The 16,530-nt window shown below is 50.4% G+C and overlaps 1 protein-coding gene across 3 annotated transcripts in view; it reads right to left on the bottom strand.

Annotated features, from left to right (window-relative positions):
- Positions 1 to 6,214, bottom strand: part of DTX4 (deltex E3 ubiquitin ligase 4) — a 29,923-nt gene extending 23,709 nt beyond the window's left edge. For 2 of the 3 annotated variants that reach the window (XM_037060460.1, XM_037060461.1), the window contains exon 1: positions 5,984 to 6,214. In XM_037060460.1, the coding sequence (XP_036916355.1) occupies positions 5,984 to 6,194 (211 nt within the window). In that variant the 5' untranslated portion in view covers positions 6,195 to 6,214. Of the gene's footprint in view, positions 1 to 2,973; positions 4,475 to 5,983 lie in introns of those variants that run through there. The other variant, XM_037060462.1, reaches the window with a different exon arrangement.
- Between the last annotated feature and the right edge of the window lie 10,316 nt (positions 6,215 to 16,530).

Genomic DNA, 16,530 nt, shown 5'->3' with positions numbered 1-16,530 from the left:
TGCCCCAGAACATCCAGAGACCAAGCCCTGGCTCTCACACGCCTTTCCGGGTTCATCTTCCCCTGGTCTGGGGTTGCCTCAGCTCCTGACAAACAGACACCCCTTTTACCTCCATGGATTCCCTCAGGAGGGCTCCCGGACCCCCGCACGTGCTATCCATCAGGTCTCATCTACTGAAATGCTCTCCTTTGCCTCTTTTACCTATTGACATCCTCCTGATCACTCAGGCCCTATGCCATTTGCCATCCATTTCTTGGAAGTTTCTCCCAGTCCTGGCCCCACCCTCAGGAAGTCTGGGGTGCACCAGCGTCTCCGCACGTTTCATGCTGGTGCCCTAAGTGGAGGCCTAGACACCACCGTGTGGGCCTCTGCTTTCTAGTGCCTTCTGCAGTGTCTGGCAGCAATGAGGGCTCCATAGCATGCAGTGATAAACTGGCCACTTCTGGCTACTTTAGTATTTTGTGGTTTAGCTCACATTGCCAAGTGCCCACTAGCGGCTCTGAGGGATGCCGGGACCTAGACGATCCTCAAGTGCCTTACGGTGTAACACAAGACAGGTGTGCGTGACTGTTCATGAGGCAGCATGGCCACAGGAAGGGTGCCAGCTGAGAGCATGCTGGCAGAAACTCCGACCACATTCTCACGGGGCTTAAACCCTTTCCATGACTTCCCCCGAGCTCAGGACTGAGATCCCCTCTGCCCACCAACTTCAGGCTAAGACACTGCCCACGTTTCTGCCACCCCAGCCCCTTTCGGTCTCTGCCCATTGCCATGCTTCTCTGGGCCTTTTCTCAATGCCGGCGCCGCCCCCCCAGACTCTCTGGCAACCCTCCTCGCTGCTCACCCTTCAGATTGCTCTGAGCTGCCCTGACCAGGTCAAATTCCCATCCCTATTTTCCATAGAGCATTTATCGTGATGGGCAATGACCCATTTATTGTGTGATTCATTTGATAAATGTCTGTCTCCCTCCACTAGACTGCCAACCCCACCAGAGTGGGCATCCAGGTATTTGTTTAGGGCTGTATCTCCGGTGCCTGGAATGTCCTAGAGGGCTCAATAAATATTAATTAAACATTAGATACAATAATGATGGTTTGGAGAGCATTTCAAGAAATGGATGACAAATAGCATAAGATCTGAATGGTAAGGAGAATTTCAATAGACAGAAATGGCAAAAGAGGGCATTTCAGTTGAAGAGACCTTGGAAATAGTTGTTGGGGGTGGGTGGTCAGAGAACGCTGAGGGAATTCGCCAGGATTAAAGAGACATCTTTTGTCAGGCGTAGAGGAAAAGATGAGGCACGGAGGAAGATAAACCTGGAAAGGTATGTGAGAGCCAGGGTATAAATGGTCAGACTGCCCGGCTGTGCTGGGTTTTGTTGGTAGGTAATGAGGAGGCAGTGAAGTCTGTGACACGGAGAAGTGAGAAGGACCAGAGCTGCTCTGCTAATTGGTTCTAAGTGAGACATAATGAGGGTGTTGGCAGTGAACACGAAAAGGAGGGGACAGGCTGGAGGGGGCCTACAGAGAGGAAATCGGTAGAACTTGACCATGAGGAGCTGAATGCTTTCCAGGTGAGGTTCCAGGGTCACCTGCCTCAGCATCTCCTAGGGTACAGTGCCCTCCAGCCTTGGGGGTCAGCACCTCCAGGGACTGAGCCTGAGCTCTCACCATGCCCGGCACCTGAATAAGACTCCCAATGACAGAACGAGTCAGAGAACCCTGAGGTCTGACTGTGGGCAAGTGGTCGATGGCAGCACCAGTAACAGGGGGAGGGGTGTCAGGAGGAAGAGCTGAGTGAGGAAGGGGAAAATGTTGAATTCAGTTCAGGCTTAGTAGGTTAATTATAGGTATAAAGCAGACCTCAGAAGCAAGGTTTTGGGACAAGAGAGATGGTTTTATTTGTAGGCAATGAGGAGGCAGAGATGGTGGGATTTACTTCTCAGATTATTTTTGGAGTCCATTCCATCTGGAATGGGTTAGTCCTACATCTTCCTATAATCAGAACCATGAACTAGATGATCGGAGGAAATCCACTTGGGCCCTAAGGTGCAGGGACCCAAGCAAAAGGCCTCTAATGGGATAGAGATAAAGGACGTTCCCAGACTAAGGAGGAAAACAAGAGGAAGAAAATCCATTTTTGTTGCCAATTCAGACACCTGCACCCCAACGCACCCAAGATATTTCTTGGGAGACGACACTCTCTAAGGATGACCTCTGAGGTCTCTAGGGCATTTCACCACATCTCAGCAACGTGGTCAGAGCATCTGCTGTGCCCAAGAAATCCCATCATCCTTCACCCTTGCTAGAATGTTCCACGGGAGCAGAAACATGGGTGTTTGTTACTGCTGTGCCTCACATGCCTGGAACGGTGGCGGCACCATGCCTGTTCACCACTTAAAGGAGCAGAGCCTGGGACACTTCATCTGGAACCTCAGCTCTGCCATTGACTAGCTGTGAACCCTTGAACAACTTTCTCTCAACTTGCTCCCTTTCCTATACAATGGGAACAATAGGTCTTTCATAAGATGGCTGGCAGAATTAGACAAGATAATGGGAGCAATGTGCTTGGGGCATCCCCTAAAATTGTCCTGGGTGTGGTCATGTGGTCGCGTCACGTGGTCATCACGAGACCTTTGCCTCTTCCCTTCCTGTGAGGATGGAGGTTACTTGGTGGGGGGAGGGGACGCTAAAATCAGCTTCTGTCACATCCTTTAATCTCTCTCCATCTGACCCTCTCACCACATGAAAGACGTGAAAGAGGCCACAGTTGCACAGAAAACTCTGAGCTGGAAAGACCCCTCCCTCACACCAGGCCGCTTCTAAGTGGCATCCTCACCGGCGGAGGGGCCAAACCCATTCACATGCCCACCTGCAGGATGGGAAGAAAGGAGCCAGAGGAACCTAAAGCCTGTTCTTCATTCTGCAGAGAAAGATGAGGTCTGAGCAGTGAAGGGACTTGCTCAAGGACACCTGGTAAGGCAGTGAGTCTGGGAGGAGAGCCTGAGTCGTGTCTCCCCTTTCCAGTGGGGGTCTTCCTCCAACCTGCTGCCTGAGCCCAGGGGGTAGCAGCGATCAGCTGCATCAGAAGACACAGGGGAGAGCGGTGCCACAGCACAGGGCTCTCCTATCTTACAACAGGAGAAGGCCAGCCCGGGCCAGGTATATAGCTGTGGGTGGAGAGGACCCAACTACAGCTGTCAGCTGTCGGAAGCAGCCAGGCCCCAGCCACCTCTGTCTCAACCCATCTCTTCCCTTCTTCCAGATTCTCTAGCCCCGCAGGCTTTGAGGAGACCAGCACAGAACGCACATGAGCTCAGACTGGGAGGCTGTCTGGGGAAGAAGGGTCCAGGGCAAACAGAGCTGTCAGAGCGTGTTTGCAACCTCCTAGCCATCTCCCTGGAGACAGGCTGGATGAAGTAGGAACCCAGGAGAGCTGAGAGTCTGCCACCATGGGAGGCAGGGCAGGCAACTTCGGGGCGGGGGGGGAGCTCCCTGAAGAACAAAGCTCCCATGTTGGGAAATGTCCCCACATACAGAGACCAAAGAAAAGAGAGAGGAATCGCTTCTACATGGGGGACTTCCAGCTCTCCTTTGTTTATGGGGATGTTTCTGGTTCCCAGCTTCAAACTATGGCTTAGGGGGGATGTGGGTAATTTAATTAAACATCGCCAGGCTTGGCCAAGGCTGCCCGGGAGACAGTGGTGTAAAGTTCCTACTTTGTCATGGCCTCACCAACGAGCTGTATTGAGGGGAGCTTGTGTCTGTCAGTGGAGAATGGAGAGAAGGGGGTTCTGGGTCCAAAAACCCAGGGGTCCTGTTCTACTTTGACAAGCTCCCCATACAGACCCAGCATTCCTGGGATTCAGCCCAGCGCCTCCAGCACCCACTGCAGGGCTGAGCAGACAGAAGTGAATGAAACATACCCTGAGACAGGCTTTGAACGACCCAGGGCCAGCTCTCTGCCTAAAATCTGCTGGACCCCAGCCACTCTTCCCGGAGCACAGGCTGACCACAGCCTGGTGCCTGGGCTTGGGCTAGAGGGAGCACCAGGCAGCAGTCAGCCTGTCCCCAGGGAAGAGTGATCAGACCTGGGGGAGGTAGCTTCTGCCTTGAACCCAATTTCCTCCAGAACTTCGCTTCTATAGAAAGGAGCCTTCAGGCCGAGACCCTTCCTAGGTACCGTGTCCCTAAACACTGATTGAACTGTCTCCTTTCTCAAATGCAGAACAAGAGTTGGGACCTTTATGTCACCAGGGCCGTTTCTCCTTATTCTGCAGAGATTTAGTGTCAAACAGAAAAGCTCACACTTGCCTGTTTATTTCGAGCAGGAATTCCCTGTTAGGTGTTTTACCTCCTGGTCTAATCTCCACAGCTCGCTGTCCCCCTCTCCCAACACCTGTCCCCGGGCCAGTCTGACATCTCTGCTCTCTCACCTCCACAACCTCTACCCACACTGCACAGTCACGTTCTCCCCCTCAGCCACACTTAACCCTCTTTCTCAGTTTCCCATGTATTCCTCATTCCCTCTTCCTCTCAGTCCTCTGGGCTCCACCTCCCACCCTTTCCCACCGGAGGTTAAGTCCTCTCTCCCTCCCCGCTGCCCCCGCCCCAGACGATAACACTTCTGGAAGCCTTTCCCCAGAAAACTTTGCTCCACCAGTGCCTGCAAAGTCCTTGGCAGTCAGGACTAAAGACACCCCTTTCCCATGACGGCCCTAATTAGCACACAGGATGTGGGGGCTTTCCAAGGGGCCGAGATACCCAGCTCCTGCAGCTGTTCTCTGGCCTTCTGGGCAGCTCCCAGTCACCCCTCCAGTATCCCCCCGCCCACCACCCTCCACACCTGCCTCTCCAGGCTGCTCTTCACGCTCTTGGGAAAGCTCGGCTAGAATTCCTGAAACAACCCCCACCCTCATGAAGAGACTAGGGGAGCCAGGCTTGTCCCAAATCATCAACGAAGCCTGGACACACCGGGCCGAGCCGAGGGACGAGGCCCTGCTCGGCCCAGTGTGTCCAGTGACCCGCCACCGGGACCTCCGGGACCTCCTCCCTGACGCCTCTTGCCTTGCCCTGACGTGGGAAGGCTGGTCAGCTGGGAAGTGGGATTGTGGCCACAGTGGCAACTTGATTGTCACGACAAGATAGGAGTGTAGTGTGGTCTGGGAGTGCAGAGCGTCTCTCCTAGGCGACGGATTCAGGAGGAAGCTTGAGGGCAGTTTCTGCTGAGGAATCCGCCTCCTCCTCCGAGGACAAAAGGGAGCGGAGCGGCTTCCCTGCCAGGCATTCCGGAGCCCGGGCCCTCCCCCTCTGCTCTCCATCTGCTCTGGCCTGTTGCTTCAGCACTCAGAGCGCGCCAGCAGCCGCCCTCGCCGACGCCACCGCATCTGGGGGGCTTCATGCCCCGGAATCCCCCAACTCCAGTGCCCCTCCCAGGGAGCCCGGCCCTCATCGCTCCAGACTGCCGCTAGAGCCTCCGGGGAATCCCTGCCTCCTTCCCCCAGTCCCCACGCCCAGCGCCCCGCTGTGGGAAGGCGCCCCACCCAGGAGGGGTAGAGGCAGTGGAGCAGGTGGCGAGAGGGATGAGGAGCCTGCCCAAGGATGCCAGGGGCGAAGCGGGGTCAGCCGGCGGCGTGTGCGCTACGGGAGCAGGGAGCCCTTGCTAGGGGCTGGGATTGCCGATGGGGGCGGGGGGGCAGAATCTCCATGGTCAGGGAGTGGGGATCTGGGCCCACCAAGTGCTTAAAAGGGGGCGTAAACGTGGAGTTGTTAGGGGCTAGGGTGCAGCTGGGTTCGCGTAGCCAGAACACTGACACTAATTACAGGGCCGTTTATAAGGGGATCGTGAGGAGGAAGCTCCCCCTCCACCACCACCTCTGGGTGACACCACAGCAAGGAGGTGCGGGCTGGGTGGTCGCGCGGCGGCAGACCTCAGGGCAGGGCGCGGAGGTGCGCGCGGGCGGGGCGGGGGCGGCCGGCTCACCCGTGTCCTGGCGGAACTGGTTCATGGACTGCAGGTCGATGATGTAGGGCGCCAGCCGGCTGTCCACCTGGCCCAGCACTACGCTGCCCCCCGCGCGGGGCCCGGCGCGGACCACCGCCTCGATGTGGTGGCTCACGGCCGGGCTATAGGGACGCCAGCGGCCGTGCTCGTTCAGCCATTCCCAGACCACCACGGCCGAGGCCAGGAGCATGGTGAGCCCGGGGCTGCGGCGCTGCGCTCTCCCTCTCCGGGGCTCGGCGCGCCGGTCCTCCTCCGCTTCCTTCTGCGCCGCCGCCTCCGGGCCTCGACCGCGCCCCCCGCCCCGCGCCCCGCCGCCCCGGGCAGCCTCAGCTCCGGCCCATGGGCCGCTCCCCAGCCGCGCATCCACCGGGGCCCGGAGACCGGGGCCGCTCGGCTCCGACCGCGCGCCGCCGCCGGGGTCCGCCGCTGCCGCCGCTGCTGCCGCTGCTCCGTGGGGTCGGGTGGCTTCATGCAAATGTCCGGCTCTCTGCAAACAGGCCCCCGCCTTGCGAAGCTACCGGGCGGGCGAGCCGCGGGAGCCCCGGCGGCCGCGAGCTGCGCTGACGGCGAGGCGAGGTACCAGCCCTCGCACCAGTTGCGCTCGGGCTCTGCAGTCGCCCGGGTGGGATCTCGCCGCGCGCTCGCGCCGGGAATGACACGGTGTTCCCTCCCCTCTTTCTCCTCCCTTCCCACCCTAGCGCCGCCGCACGGAACGCTGTCGCCGCCTCGGCGAGAGCTCCCCCTCCCTGTGGCTCTGCTCAGTTGCTTCCAGAATGAATCGCTCCTTCCGAGAGGGGCGCCGAGGCAAATCCGTGCCTGCGGAGGTTACCCCAGTCCTTAGACGCCGAAAAGAGACCCGCCATGACACGGCCCCGATACCGCCGCCGTCGCCGGGCCACAGCTTTGCAGCCTCCCTCCCAGAAATGGAATTTTTTTCTTCTTTTTTTTTTTTAATGCAGCGTGATCAGTGTCTGCAGTGCGAGCTCTGAGACACGAAGTGTCTCCGACTCGGTCACGCACCGCACACTCCAACTCGCACACGCGCGCGCCCACACCCCCGCGCCCTCCTGGTTGGGGTGGTATTACCTCATCTTGGTCGGCATCCTCAGCTGTCAGTCAAGGATGCAGAGCGGGGCTCTCAGCTCACTCGCCCCCTGCTGGCTCCAGGCGACGCGTGCCGGCCAAGGGCCACACACTAGTTGCTGCTCAACTCCATCCAGGACGAAGGAGACCCAGTGCAAAGGGACGCAGCAATTTGGCAAATGGTGGCTTTATATCGTCTGTGTCCAGAGCATAGGTGCTTTTTCTGGCCCTTCTCGAGTTATTTGAATCAAGAAGACTCACGCTAAATTGGTTTATTTTGCAGGGTTTCCGTGACCAAAATAATGAGACACCAGGACACATACAAGCTAGATTTGGTTTATTTTGATCTTAAGTAATGAATGTGGGAAGTAGTCCAAAAGGGCCGATTGCCATCAGGGATATAAGATATTCTTTCCTGAGAATACAAGCTTTGTTTTGCTGAGGTTGCAACCACCCAAAACAATAAATTTATACGATCAAGATCCAAGATAGAATATGGAAAAATAAAAAAAATCTATGATGTATTAGAGATTGGGACTATGAGCTTTCTGAAGTAATCATTTTTCGTAATATCGTACCATATTTTGGAGGGGAAGATTTGCTTTCCATACCTCGTTCTTGTGCTCTCTTTAATTACAGCCACTCTTAGTACCATTATTGGCATTTTTCATATCTCTTTCATCCTTCACCCAGCTCCTTACAGAATTCTAACTGCAAAGCAAAAGAAAGAAAATATCATACGTGCTCCTCTTTGTGCCTCCAAACGCGCCAGGCTCGAGCGTGCCTCGGAGCTCTGTCCTCACTAGGGGTGCCCTCGCCCAGACCCCTCCCCACCGCGACCTCCAGAAACTCCAGTCTCTGTTAAGGCCAGTCTCCCCCGTCCAGCTCAATCAACGCCATGTATTAGGATATCAGATTTTAGGATTTGGAAGACAAAAGGAAAATGAGTAAAGGATACCTCAATTAATCCTACCAAGAGCTATTATTATTCCAATTTCAAAACGACAGGGCTTTGGAAATGTATGCAATTTGTCTGAGATTACACATTTAGCCAGAGGGGAAGTTGGTATTCCAACCTTAGTTCAGATCCTCCCCCCACCCCCGCCCCTCAAAAAACAACAACAAAAAAAGCAACCCCACACATATTGCACGGGATATGGCAATGTAAAAGTTTCTCAATGTAAAAGAAGAAAAAGGAGAAATGAGGTTAGAGTGTCCTGGAAACCAACAAGACTAGACGTGAAGAAAAAGTAATCTAAGTTTTATTGAGCTGCTTTGACTTTTAATCACAAGACCAAGAGTGTAAAGAAACTCTGCAAAGTTTCTCGTGATCCAGGTGGGTGGAGATGCAGAACCTCTCAGTCATGATGCAAGGGGAGTCTAGAAGGAACGGGTAGAAATCAGCATGGGACCAGCTGAAGGAGAAATCCCCAGGTGGAAAAAGATGAGGGGTTATTGGCAAGTGCCAGATGGGCTGTTTGGAAGGCGAATGGAAGCAGAAAGAAAATGGCTCCTGCCTACGCCCAGCCTGGTTCTGCTTCTGCTCCTGTCCCAGCTGCCACATTAAACATGGCAGAGGATGACCAATGAGCAAAAGTACATGCCTAGCCCCACGTGAACGGGTGTGCATATGGCCTGATTCATGTGCAGGCAGAAGTGAATATTTAGATGCTCGCTGTCAGTAATCAATCACAGTTGTAAGATAATGTGTATTTTTAATATGCTACGATAACTTGTAATTCATAATAATCCACTTGGCAATTATAATTTACAATTTTATGTCCATGATAGCAATATATTTGCATTTATGTTTTTTTTAGATCTTCCAAGACCATCCTAATTTCAAATAATCTGTACTGCACTTGAAAAACTTATTTCATTCTTGCATCCGAACTCTATCTCCTAAATTGCCTTCTGTGCCCACCCTGTGGGGGGCTTAATAATCTTTAACCACGTGATGTGCCCAGTTCACAATTTGTGATGTGGCAGCTACAATAAAACCTCACTGATTAAGGCTGATTGGAATGAAGCCAGTCTGTACTGTTCAAAGCTTTACGTTGATGATCCTTCAAAATTTGCCACCATTGCTTCACATCAAGTTTCACTGAAAAAAACCAATTGTCTTCTTTTTCCATGGAACGGTCACTGAGAAAAGCCATCTTTTTTTTTTACCCCCAGTTACCTATTGCACTATATAACAAATGGCCCTAAAATTAGTTGCTGAAAGCAGCAATCGGCCTTTATTTTGCACACGAACCTGCGACTTGGAAAGGGCTTGAGGAGGGCAGCCAGTCCCCGCCCCGCGTGGAGCGCAAGGCAGCTCCCAGGGTGCTCGGGAGCTGGAATCGTCCGTGGGCTTTGCTGGTTCGCAGGGACCATGCGTCCTGCCGGGGGTCACCTGCCCACTCAGCGAGGGCTGCAGCCCCAACACCCACACTTGGCCTGTCTGTTTTGCTGACTGGCTTCTCCACAGCAGAGGGGCGGTTGGGTTCCAAATGAGCCTGGCCCAAGAGGAAGAGCTGGGCAGCAATGGCACCGTCTTCCTGTAAAATTAAGTGTTTTGTTTTTAAATTTTGAAATAATTGTAGATTCACATGGTAAGAAATAAGCCAGAGAGATACCGTGTACCTTCTTCCCCCATGTTACTCCATGGTAACGACTTACAAAACTGTGGTCACTCCTGACATCGACACAGTGAAGACACAGGGTAGCTACAGTTCTGCTAGTGCACCGAGACAGTAAAATTGCATCATATAGTACACAATTTGTGTTATTGTATTAATCATATATAATAATGTGTGTTGTATTATAATGAACATGTATTATACATTATACATTTTATGTACAAATGTATGCAGTGTACTTCCCATCACCACAGGGGGCCACGATGTTGCCCTCTTACGGCCGCACCCAATCCTCCCCACTTACCGCACTACCCTTAACTCCTGGCATCGCTAACATGTTCCTCATGTCTGTAATTTTGCCAGTTCAAGAATGTTACGTAAATGGAATCAGAGAGTATGTAACCTCTTGTGTTAATGTGGGACATTTGCTACGATTGGTGAGCCAGTATTAATATGTTATTACTATCTTAAGTCTGTATGTTACATGAAGGTCACTCTTGGTGTTGTATATTCTGTGGGTTTTGACGTGGACCTCGCAGAACCCAGGTCATGGTATCTCACTGCTGCTCTAAGTTGCAGTTTTCTAAGGATGTATGACACTGAGCACCTCTTTGCCTGCTTATTTGCTATCTGTCTGTGACAGAACCGCCTGTTAAGGTTCTCTGGCTCACCCTTTGCAAGTGGGATGTTTGCTTTCCTATTGTTGAGTTTTAAAAGATCTTTGTGTATTTTAGATAACAGTCCTTTATCAGATGTGTCTTTCACAAATATTTTATCTCAGTCTGGGGCTTATCTTTTCATTTACTATTTCTCTCTCTCTCTCTTAAGAATGAATGCTTAAGAATGACGTGCTGCAGGCATCACAGGGCTCAGGGGTGGTAAGAAGCACCTTGCAGTCCCAGCGCTTAGGCTCACAGGACTTCCTCCAGCCTGGCCACACTTACTCCTTGCTGTGCGGCGCTGGGCCTCCATTCCCTCCCAGTGCCTTTCACAAGGCAGGCATTTTTTATTGTGAGCACAAAATAACAATTTTTTCTTTCATGAATTGTGCTTTTGTGTTGTATCTAAGAAGACTCACCAAATCCAAAGTCACCTGGATTTCTCTATGTTAGCTTCTAGGTACTTTATAGTTTTTTACATTTAGGTCTCTAATTCATTTTGAGTTCATTTGTGTGAAAGGTGTAAAGTCTGTGTCTAGATTCATTTTGGGGAATGTCCGGTTGTCCTAGCAACATTTGTGGCAAAGACTGTATTTGCGCAATCGTATTGTTTTGTTCCTTTGTCAAAGACCGTTTGACTGCATTTATGGGGGCCTATTGCTGGGCTCTCTCTTCTGTCCTGTTGATCTCCTGGTCTGTTCTTTCACTATCCTCTACGGTCTCAATTACCGCGACTCTACAGTATGTCTTGAAATTCAACAGTAGCAGTTCTCTAACGTTGTTCTTCCCCTTCAATATTGTATTGGCAATTTTGGGTCTTTTGCCTTATGAACTTTAGTAACAGTCTGTTGATATCCACAGGATAGCTTGCTGAGATCTTGATTGGTATTATTACATTGATTATAGTACATTGCATTTTCTTCTACTTGTACATGGAGTATCTCTCCGTTTATTTAGAATTTCTTTCATCAGAGGTTTCCTCATATAGATCTTGTACTTATTTGTTAGATTTATGCTTAACTACTTCTCTTTTGGGGGGTGGTAGAGTAAATAGTATTATATTTTAAGTTTTGAACTCCAGTGGTTCATTGCTGGTACCTAAAATGCAAATGACTTTTTTATATTAACAGTATATCGTGCAACTTTGTTATAATTGCTTATTAATTTCAGGAACTCTTTTGTTGGTTCTTAGGGATTTTTTTACATAATACAGAGACAATCATGTCATCTGTGAACAAAGCTGGTTTTTTCTCTTTCTTCTCAAGTAGTATATCTTTTTTCCTTTTTTATTTCCTTTTCTTATCATTGTATTCTCTAGAACTTCCAGCACGATGTTAAACAGGAATGGTGAGGGCAGACATCCTTGCCTTGTTTCTGATCTTAGCAGGAGAGCACCTAGTTTCTCACCCTGAAGTATGACATTAGCTATAGATTTTTTTGTAGATGTTCTTTGTCTGTTTGCAGGAATTCCTGCCTAGTTTGCTGGGGGTTTTTATAAATGGGTGTTGGATTTTGTTAAGTGCTTTTCCTGCAACTATTGATATGATCACATTGCTTTTCTTCTGTAGCCTGTTGATACACGGATTGCATCAATATATTTTTACTTTTTTAAAAAATTTTAGTTGTTCAAGTACAGTTTTCTGCCGTTTACTCCCATCCCAGCCCATCCCCCAGCCCTCCTTGCCTCCCTCTCATTTCTAACCTGCACTTGTTTTTGTCCATGTGTCCTTTATACTTGTTCCTGTGACCCCTTCCCCACTTCCCCTGAAATTCCCTCCTCTCTTCCCTCTGGTCACTGTCAGCCTGTTCTCTACTTCAGTGTCTTTGGTTATATTTTGCTTGTTTGTTTGTTTTGTTGTTTAGGTTCCTGTTAAAGGTGAGATCATATGGTATTTGTCTTTCATGCATCAATGTATTTTTAAATGGTGAATCAACTTTGCATTTCTGGAATAAATCCCACTTCTTTGCTGATTTTCATCTGCATCCTTTGACTGTAATAAACCATAACCACGACGATAACAATTTTCTGAGTTCTATGAGTCCTTTTACAAAATTATTGAACCCGAAGGTGGTCTTTGGGGCCTTCTGAACTGTATGCTGTACCAGCGTTGGCCAACAGGGAGCTCAGGAGTTAAACGGCCAGTCAGAGGTGCCCCACATTTTCCCTTTGCCGTGTAACCTAACACAGTCCCAGGAATCAAGGTGTGGATGACGTTGCAGGAATGCTCCCTACGTTGCTCATATGGCTCACTTGCGATCTTTCGTGCTGTTCATACCCAGTCCTGGGCGCATCACCTTCGTATTGCCAGAGACAGTTTGTGGCCGCACCTGACATTATGACTTGGTAGATCTAATAAAATGCACTACATAATGGGCAGTTCTGGATGCACGGTCACTCGATGTCTCAAGGTCAGGTGCTCCATATCTACTGGGCCAATCATACGCCAGGAGTTGTCATTCAAAAGGTGTACATTCCCACTGCAGAGGGGATGGCCTTGCTCTATAACCCCAGGAGCCTGCTCTGTGATTCCTCCATGTGGGCTTGCCAGAAACTCCACCGGGTATGTTTCCGGCATCTGACACTTCTAATGTCACAGGGTCACCTGGGCTGCACGGTCCGGATAGCGGCCCTGCATTCGCGGCAGCCAGGATCTCCTTCAGACCCTTTCCTAATCTAAGCCTCATCTGAAGCTGGCGGCCTCTCGTGTCCCCCTGTAAACAGACGGAAGCAGTGTATCCAGGTGTGGAATACGCTGCCTTCGGGAACCAAAGAGGCAATGCGTGTCCTTCTCCACAGTGGGGGGGTGGGGTGTGATTTGGTAATTTATCTTTTACTTGGGAGGAGACGTCTTGGGCATCTCCCTGTTCAGTGGGCCTCTGATTCTTCACAGGGCTCATCTCCCACCATCTGAAATGTGTGTGGACCATGACCTCTCAGTGTTGCTCCTCAGCCTGATATTCGTTATATCATTGATAGAGTGGATTAATGAGCGGTCCACCGGAAGCACACATAGTCCAGACATTTCCTATCTGTGTTACAACAGAAGAAGAGAGTATTAATATAGTCCTGGGGTTAAACAAAAGTACATGTTCTATTGTCTTCTTCATTCATCTCTGTTGAACTGGTTATGATCCCCTTTCCTGACTGTGACAGAAAAGAACGCATTCATTCAATCAGTGGCCACATACAACGTACCCGAGGCCGTGCTAACTTGGCACCCCATCGGGCACCGTGGCTGCAGCTGGCCAGACCCCTTGGTTTGCCTCTGCGGTAGTCAGCTGTCGTTCTCCCAGACTTACTCGGTTTCCACAGACTGATAGGTGAAATGCATGGATAACAGCGGTCATTATTCCTATATTCTGTAAATGTTTCAGGGCTTCACTACCGTCCGTGCCCTGCTACCTGCCCCCTCCACCCCGGTGAGTCGGTGAGCAGTGGGGCAGAGTGCTGAAAGCTAAGCATTGGAGTGCAGGGCTGGGTAAGGGAATGGGTGCTAGGAAACACCCCCAGCTCTTCGCTGGGACCCCTCCAGGGCTGAACTCAAGAAGCGGGGAGACAAGAGGTAGACAGAGCTTTATTCTGTGACTCAGTCTCAAGTCCCCGACAGAATCGGGATGATCTTATATCACTCTGCCTGTCAGATGACAGGGTGACCCCTATCTGGAAGAGAAGAACAAAATTCCGATGATGAAGCAGGGCATAAAGTTTCCCCCAGAAAGGCAGCAGTCATTTTCTTTTTTTCATTTAAAATCCAAGAGGACGCCAAGGCCAAGCTGGCTGAGCTCCTGAATATACGCACACGTACCACTTGTGTTTCACTACCAAGGCATTTTGTATCCTTCCTTTTTAAGTCAGTAAGTCTGAGTTGAACTACCCCCAAAAAGGAATGCCAGATGGAAGACACCCCTTTGGGTGGAGAAAATCAGTTTCCACAGTTTAGCAGCTGGTTAATAAAGGGTGCCTTTGTTCGGAAGGGGTGCCCCGGAGGCTGCATCCAGCAGGTGGCAGTGTGTACCAGAAAATGGCCTCTACCGTTGCTTCCTTGGGGATTCTATATTATTTTTGTTGGAATATTCAGAGGGGACAGTGAAATGGTTTGGGGACAATCTATATGTTCCACGTGAAGCAGTTTCTGAATAGGAGAATCCCCTCTGGCACTTACGGGAGAGAAGTGCCGGCATAGGAACACATCAAGCCCACGACTGTACACTGAGCCCCATCTAACAGGTCACTCAAGTCTTTCTCCTGACCTTGTCCTATTTTTCCAAGGTTAGTATCTAGGCACAGTGTTAGTTCCTCTCCCGGGTGCCTCTCCGTGTCTGGTACGCACCCAGACCCAGGACCCCTTTCTGTCAGCCCCCCAACCAATGCCTCAGCTCCATCCCTCAGTTCTTGGTGTCTGACCACACCTGTGCCCAGAATCTTTTCCTTTTATGGAATAGAGAAGGAAGGTAATTTGGGCCCCTGGACTCAGCTGGGCAGAGCTGGATTTCTTCCCTCTGGTGTCCATCCAAGAGTGGATGGCCTTGGGGTCTTTGGGGGCAGGGGCGGGTCTCAGCTCCATCTCTAACTATCTTTCTCCAAAAGCAGTGGAGGCTTTGGTAGAGGGGGAAAAGGGGTCAGGGGATGGGTGAGGAGGGAGACCAGAGGACTGCAAGCTTTTATTTTTGGTTTTGAGTGGCTGTGGTGCTTTGGGTCCAACCAAATGAACTTCCATGTTTCAGCTTTTCTAATTAAGTTGTCTAATTAAGAAAGTGTATTCATCACACTTTATGAAAGCAGCCACAGATACTCTAAATTCTTGACGTATTTTCATTTTTTAAATCTTCACCGGAGGATATGTTTATTGAATTTTAGAGAGAGAGGCAGGGAGAGAGAGACAGAGAGAGAGACATGTGGATGTCACTGAGAAACACTGATCGGTTGCCTCCGGTCCACACCACTATTGTGGATTGAAGGTGCATGTTAGGTGTGTGTCCTGACCGGGAATCAAACCACAATGGTTAAGTGCACAGAGTGACCCTCCAGCCACCTGAGCCACATGGCCAGAGCTCATCACTTTTTCTAATATTCCATGGGTTCAACTGAATGAACGTTCAAGTTTTGGCCCACCTGAAGCTACTCAACAGTAATTGCCATCGAAGAGCAAGATCAGTTGGTGAACATGGGAGGGTGCTGGGAGAGTGGGGCCCCTGGAAAAGGCAGGAGGCTCTGTGCCCCTTCTCCTCTACCTTGCCCTGGTGACACCTCGGGTCTTAGATTCCCAAATGCCCGTGCCATGCAATGGTGACAGAGTCTCATTCCCTGTTCACAGATTTCAGCGTCTTTGCATCGAGAGCTCTGGACAGCGTTCAGAAGTTTAGTAGAGGAAATGAAAGGACTGGAGAGATCTGGGGGCTGGCAAACAGGTGACAAGGTTGGCTCTGGCTGTGTACGAAGGGACGGTGAGTCTAAATGAGGCACTGGCTGAGAAATGGATTCCAGTCTGGAGGGAAGCTGGTGGGCTTCTTGGTTTTCTTTCCCCTCTCCCTTTGGCCCACCTCCCTGACACATATTCATGTCTTCTTCTCTTTCCCCCTCAAGGCCTTCTTCTTGGATCAAATTCCCTCTTCTGTCCCTCATGAGGACACAAGTTATTGAATTTAGGGCCCACCAGAAATCCGAATGATCTCATCTGGAGATCTTTAACTTAATTACATCTGCAAAGACTTGATCTCTGAAAAAGTCAAATTCACATTCATAGATAACAGACGGCTAGGACTTGGACGTATGTTTTTGGGGCGATACACAACAAATGAACGCTTTGGGAAAGAAACAAAGTATCGGTGTGAAAACAAAGCATCAATGTTTAATGCCTTTCCGAGCTCGCCTGGAATTCCCACGTGGAAATAAGCAAGGGCAGAAGAGAGGTGGGCAGGATGAAAGATCAAAAGGAAACAGGAAGAAAACGTTTACTTTTTCTACCTGTGTCAAATTTTAGACTGATGTGTTAACTTGATACTTCTCTGTATTAGATTATTTCACCCGAACAAGAAACACCTGGTGATAGGATTTATATATAGCATGATAATAGCAATAGGAATATGCTGATTTTTTGCAGTTAGTAATCCAAGTCGTGACATACATTTCACGACAAAAACTGCATTACAACTTCACTGG

The sequence above is a fragment of the Sturnira hondurensis genome, unplaced genomic scaffold (assembly GCF_014824575.4).
Source record: "Sturnira hondurensis isolate 20B ecotype Veracruz unplaced genomic scaffold, ASM1482457v3 Scaffold0011880, whole genome shotgun sequence".
Taxonomy (NCBI): Eukaryota; Metazoa; Chordata; class Mammalia; order Chiroptera; family Phyllostomidae; genus Sturnira; species Sturnira hondurensis.
The sequence above is the reverse complement of the archived record's forward strand: the minus strand, read 5'-3'. Positions and strand labels throughout refer to the sequence as shown.